At 38.1% G+C, this 7,025-nt stretch overlaps 1 protein-coding gene across 2 annotated transcripts in view; it reads right to left on the minus strand.

Annotated features, from left to right (window-relative positions):
* Positions 1-7,025, minus strand: part of LOC105474638 (formin 2) — a 399,919-nt gene that overhangs the window by 113,250 nt on the left and 279,644 nt on the right. For both annotated transcript variants that reach the window (XM_011729456.2, XM_011729455.2), the window contains one exon: positions 6,927-7,019. In XM_011729456.2, the coding sequence (XP_011727758.2) occupies positions 6,927-7,019 (93 nt within the window). The remainder of the gene's footprint in view (positions 1-6,926; positions 7,020-7,025) is intronic.

Below are 7,025 nucleotides of genomic sequence, written 5' to 3' on the forward strand. Positions count from 1 at the left end.
CACCAAAATTTAAATATCTACAACAAATCACACCAAATTCATAATGGTAAAAGTGGTTTGCTTAAAAGACAATCATGCTTCTTTTTCAACATTAAATGGTCAATGAAGGAAGATTATACCAAAAAATCAAACATACCTGTTTTCATTACTGGAAAAAGTGTCTGTATCATATTTTCAGAAAAAGACAGAAGTACAACATGAAACATGCTCCCCCTGCATAGAGAGTACTGCTCCATATTCCTTTCTGAGAAAGATACTCACTTCTGCTAGGCTTTTCAGTCTTTGGCACAGTTAACAGCCACTGCTTTCACCATCTCTTTGTTCTCAAGTATAGCATTACCAATACTAGAGACTGTATATTTAAGAGCTGGGGTTTCAACATTCTTTTAATTATAAGCATGTGATTACAGATTTATGCATTTTCATTGTGGTTCTGTTCCCCTAGTTCAGCCACAATTTACCATGCTTAGTTTAAAGAAGAAATGTTTGGGAAAAGGCAGGGGTAGAAGTATGAAGAGCAAGGTCAGTGAAAAATCCTATTAGCTATTTTTGATTTATAAAACCACGGTAGGGACTTTATGTAATAGCATGGAGAGAACCCCCGACTCCTTTTAAAAAAAAATTGCCATTTGTCCAAAAAACAGTTGAGCTTAAGTTTTAAGATATACACTTATCAAAATGTACCATATGATTAAAAAGGCACTGAAGGCCAACAAAGGAGACCCAGGCTTGTATTTCTCTCCCAGAGATTTCAGCATGAGCAGATCCATACATAAAGGTCATCCATTCCATCTAAGGTTCTTTATAGTTCAGCGATAACATGGTTTTTGTGTGTATACTTTGTCGAAAATACAAATTAGATTCAAAAATAAAGAGAGAGAAAAAAGGAAGGAGTGTGCTGAGTTCTGAGAGATATATTACGAAACATGAGTCCCCAGTGATCACATTTATTTCATCTTTCTGTATCCCACATTTTCTGCTATTAAAAAAAAAAGAAAATTTTAACACCAAACTGCAAATAAATGCTGAATGACCATCTGGAGATTAAGAATTAGTTGTCTTCATCTCACATGCACAAAAACAAAACCATCACATATGTTGGTTTTGTGACAGAAAAATCCTATGTCACATATGGTTTCTTGTCACATATGTGACAGAAAATAGAGATAAGCTAAGTTACAGTAACTCTGATTAAAGAGTTCGGTCCAACACGTATGCATCAGTTATAGTTGTCCCGCAGTAAGATCTGTGCACTCCAGTTCTTTGCTTCTATGTTAAAAGCTCAGAAAATCAGTGTCTGCTCATGCCAATCCAAGAAACATGTTCCGTCCACTGACCTCCACCTTCATATCCACAAGCCTAGATGTTGTTCAGTCCTCATTTACTCAGTGCATTTGAACATGTGCTACTATGAATATTTGCATTTGCTCTTTTCTGAAACTCTTCCCGATTCTGACTTCCGTAACAAAAGAATCTGTCAATTTTCTTCCTATTACCTCACTACTAACCTGGTTTTCCTCTGTCCATCCTAAAAATGTTATTCTCCTCCAGCACACTATCCCTGGATCTATTTTTTCTTATCCTCCTAGGTGACCACATCCATGCAAGAATAACCTTGCTTAAGATGCCCAGTCCTCAATCTCAGATCTCTATGCCAAGTCTAGCTCATATACGCAACTGTCCACTGGGGATGCCCACTTGCATGTTTACATATGGGTAACCATGCCAACCATTCAAATCTTTCCCTCCATGCGTGTTCTCTATCTCAGTGATTAGTACCCCCACTCACCCAGATACTCAAACCTAAAATCTAGACACCTACCCATCATCTCCTTGTCCGTTTGGTTCTATCTTTTTATTATCCCTCACAGCTATTCTGTCTTCAGCACCATCACTGCTCTTCTCTCTTCAGCACCATCACCACTTCCTTAGTCCAAGGCCTTCTCATTGCTTTACCAGCGTACCATAACGATCTTAAAAGTGGTCTCCTGCTTCCAAGTCTGATCTGCCCCCACTGATCCCTTGATCAATGGGAAACTGTTGCTCCCCAAGAGCAACATCTGCTCCCCAAGACTTCTGGATGAAGCCTAAGTCCCTCAGCCAGGAATATATGTTCAGCCTCATCACACTCTACTCCCTCCCACAACGCAACTACCAACTTGCTTGTGTCCATTTCTTTGTGTTGTATTTTTTTCCTTCTGTAGTTTACACTCTCTCACCCTCCAATCATTCCTCTAATAATCAAGCATTACAGTCACTAAAAAGACTTGTCCTCTCCACAGGTGTATATTTAGCACCCCTCTTATAGTTTCACGCTCTGTAAGATGGAGTACATCTGAGTGCTGTTGAAGGAATCAAGCCCAGAAGGAAAACATACAACTGCAGTTGAGAGAGAAAGGGGAGGTAACTCTAGGAGTGGATTCCTGGATAAAAATAGGAGTATCAGGTCCAGAGCATGTGGGTAAGGATCTGCCTTTAATGAGAGCAGGACTTTCCTTCTCTTGTAGTGAAAGATGCACAGAAAGTACAGATTCAGATGCTGTTGGTTTGCAGAATGTGATGGTGGGTAGGTGTGGGAGCTTCTGTATAATCACGTAACTGTTTCTCATTGAGGTTTAAGGTGAGGTTATCATTAGAGACATAGGTAAATGGAATAGGAAGATTGTGAAGATTTGGGAAGGGATGATATAAACGAATCTCAGAAATAGAGAAAGCTCAATTTGCAAGGGAAATCTAGTAACACTGTCGAGAAAAATATGAGTTCTGTCAGTGGGTTCATGAATTTAAAGTGACAACTAGTCAGTGTCCTTGTAAGGATCTTCCTACAAACAAAAATGATCAGCTGCTCAATACTGTGGTGCAAATATGGAGAAGGCAAAGAGATGAGCTTAATGAGGGTTGCTGGACCTATGCCCGTGAGCAAGACAGCGTACACTGTACTGCGCATTGTTCTGGGTATGGGGTTACAGCAAGAAGCAAAGCAAAATTGCCTTCTTAATGAAGCTTATACTATCGAGGGACAACTAAATGATGCAGTTGCAGACAGTGATAAGTGTTATGAAGAACATAAAGCTGGGTGGTGGTCAGAACAATTTTTGAGTGAGTATATTCTCAATTCTCCTAAGGAGAGTACAAATCTAGCACCTTTACAAACAATGAATGCCTTACAACAGTAGGGCTACATTCTCTAAATCTACCTCTTTTAGGGCAGAGGTGAGAGATGTTCCCAGTGAGGAGGTGTTTAAACATAGACCATGAAATCTTGGCTTCAGTAGAACTAGGAAGATCGAGAAGGAAAATTGAATGGGTTGCAGGGCTAGATGAATTCCGTAAGACTCTTAGAGTGTGGGATCACCGACCACACAATAGCTGAATTACAGGGATAAGAGATGTTTCTGTTATACAGAGGCAGCTAATGCAATACAGACACTTGGGCAGTATCGGGCATTGTTTCTTGAATTGCTCAAGAGATTTTAGATTTTGAGGATGAGGCACATTAAAAAACACTTTGCTTGTATATACAAAAATATAATCATACCCATATAAATGAATCTAAGCACAGAGGCTGATGTAAGAATACTATTATTGATGGAAGCCTAGTTATAAGCAAAGATTTGGCATTTGTTTGTGCTAAGATGGTATTTTCTTTAGCTTATAATTTTAATTTTAGAATCATGTCCTGACCCCTTAAACTAGAAGAAACATGAGGGCAAAGGAATTGGCTACATCCTTAAAAATTTACCTTTATTTTAAATTTTTGAGACAGAGTCTTGCTCTGTCTCCCAGGTTGGAGTGCAGTGGCATAATCTCAGCTCACTGCAATCTCTGCCTCCCAGGTTCAAGTGATTCTCATGCCTTCGCCTCCTGAGTAGCTGGGAATACAGGTGTGCACCATTATACCCAGCTAACTTTTGTATTTTTAGTAGAGATGGGGTTTCAGGCTGGTCTCAAACTCCTGGCCTCATGTGATCCGTGCACCTCAGCCTCCCAATGTGCTGGGATTATGGGAGTGAGTCACTGGGCCTGGCCTTAAAAATTTATTTGAAGGGAAATAATACGGTTAGGCTTTGTGTCCCCACTCAAATCTCATCTTGAACTGTAATACCTATAATCCACATGTCATGGGAGAGATGAGGTGGAGGTAATTGAATCATGGGGGCAGTTTCCCCATGCCGTTCTTATGATACGGAGCGAGTTCTCACGAGATCTAATGGTTTTTTCATAAGGGGCTCTTCCCTCTTCGCTCAGCACTTCTCCCGCCTGCCGCCTTGTAAAGAAGATGTCTTGCTTCCCCTTTGTCTTCTGCCATGATTGTAAGTTTCCTGAGGCCTCCCCAGACTTGCTGAACCGTGAGTCAATTAAACATCTTTTCTTTATAAATTACCCAGTCTCGGGCAGTTCTTTATAGCAGTATGAAAATGGACTAGAACAGGAAACATATTTGGAACTCCATTGTTTCCCTACATGTTATTGAAAACAGCTTTGAGAGTGACTATGCTTAAAGTGAGACTTTTATTCTTTCATATTATTAACACACTTATCTACACACATTTGATGTACACAGGTTTTTTTTCAAAAAATTTTCTGTTGTTGTTTATGTTGTTGTTATCACCTGTCTTCCAGGTAATGCAGAATGTAAGGTCCATTAAGACACATACATTTTCTCATTCACTGCTGTAAATCATACCCAACAGAATAGCTGGGCATATTGAAAGCATTAAAATAATTTTTAAATGAACACAGAAGAGCAGATGCAGAGAAGAAACAAAAAGGCAACTGAAAGTGGTGGAAGGGGTGCCATGAACACTCATCTTGTTTAACTTAACAGCAAAAAGGTGAAGCATTTCCTACTTCTAAGAATACAGTATATAGGTTAGTATCCTTACAACATTGTTTTCATTTAACATGGAGAAGTATAAAAAAGAGTTAATATCTGAGTTTCGTAACAAGGAGGTTAAAAGATCTTCCTGGCTGGGCACGGTGGCCCATGCCTGTAATCCTAGCACTCTGGGAGGCCAAGGTGGGTGGATCACAAGGTCAGGAGTTCAAGAACAGCCTGGCCAACATAGTGAAATCCTAAAAATACAAAAATTAGCCGAGCATGGTGGCAGGTGCCTGTAATTGCAGCTACTTGGGAGGCTGAGGCAGGAGAATCACTTGAACCTGGGAGGTGGAGGTTGCAGTGAGCTGAGATTGCACCACTACATACCAGTCCAGTGACAGTACAAGACTCCGTCTCAGAAAAAAAAAAAAAAATGAAAGGTTGTTAAAATCCAAAGAGATACTTACTTACACATTTAGTATGACTGGGCAATCCCATCTTTCCTACCAGGGAACCACTAGACAAATCCTAAACACCTCTAACTGCCTTTCAAATCATTATAAATGACTACCAGAGATATGATATTTGGCTGACAGTCTGTATTTTGAAAGCACATGTGTTGCAAAATATAATTTCACTATTCGGTATGGAAAACACCAGTCTCAACGCCTGGTCTATAAATTGTGGATTCGAAAGATTATATAATAAATCACATAGAATGTGGCCAAGAATATGAGTGACACTTGTTTACATTTTGGATGTGAAATCCACTGAATAGATTGATTGTTTTTTTGAATAAATCCTAGGATTAAGGATTCCTTTCTTCTTACACGACAAAAATGAATATTCTATGCTTTTACCCATATTATTTCCTGTTACATTTTTAAAAAATGTGCTACATACTCTTGACTCCACAAACCCACTAGATGGAAAAAGCACGATTCACTTTTATTCACTACTAAGAGTGGAATGAGTTTACAAAATGTTCCCTAATATCTACTACAGGACTAACGATTTCAGTCAAAGGATCCTTTAAGAATCAATGAATAGATTTTCCACTCTAAGTTATGAAGACCACGGAATTGGAAAATGACATTCACCTTGATTTATGAGTTTCACCAGAGTTGTGTTTCAATCTTCACAATTATCTTAAATGATTAAATAGTATTTTCCCGTCTTAAAAAAAGCTGTGCCTAACATTTAATCAAATTGTAGTATGACTAATTCATTGTAAGTCATCATTAATGACATTTGAACAACCTATAACAAAATAAAGTATGGAGCCAATCTTCAGAGTTTTCTTGGCCTCAGTCTCAAGCCATGTCAGCCTCTAGGAGAATTCCTGAAACAGAAAGAACTTTCCCAGAGCGTGGCATGATACAAATCTGATCTTCAGAGGAGATGGAACATTCCAAAGTTGAAATATTTTGAGTAGTAAATGCTTTGATATAATTATAAGTTTCAGTGATTTCAAACATCAAGACGTTTAATAGATGTTTTCCTCTTAAATTTTTTTTGTTTCTTTATTGTCTTCTAAAATTTTCCATCCCTGCCTATCTCCTAGAAATGCAGGAAGAGTCCATGAGATAATATTTATAACGTTTTTAAGCTCCCTGGAAGAAAGGTGTTGAATATCCAGAGGTATTGGTGTATCCCATTAAAAAACTGCAAATAATGCTCTGAAGATCTGAACAACATCAATATAGTCTGTTCTCTGGATACAATGTTTTGACAAGTCAAATAAATACCAGGTTGAAATGAGGTCATCAGCACAATTAAAATGTAAAATAATACCATCTAATTTTCTATCACAAAAAGCATAGAATTGTTAATGTCTTACAAAGATGAGTTATTTTAACTAATATCTAGTGTATTTACTGTCATGCAAGCAAACATTAATAATGAACATTATCCACAAAATAGCATGTTTATCAAATTGCTAGCCTCTTACAACTCTGTGACTCATAATTCAACTTAATCTGTTTTTCTGTAATGTCAAAATAAGCCCTTTAAAGCAATATGTATTTTTCAAACAATGCCTTTTACCTTTTTTTTTTTTTCGCTGAAAGGGGAGAAAAACATAACACATCTCTTTGGAATTTACCTTGAATAATAAATTGTTCCATGTTCTCTTTAAAAGGCTGCATGTGCTCTTTTGAGGAGACCTGGTATACTTTCCCCGCTTCAACTTCACAGGCTGAAA

This window comes from Macaca nemestrina, chromosome 1 (genome assembly GCF_043159975.1).
Source record: "Macaca nemestrina isolate mMacNem1 chromosome 1, mMacNem.hap1, whole genome shotgun sequence".
Lineage (NCBI taxonomy): Eukaryota > Metazoa > Chordata > Mammalia > Primates > Cercopithecidae > Macaca > Macaca nemestrina.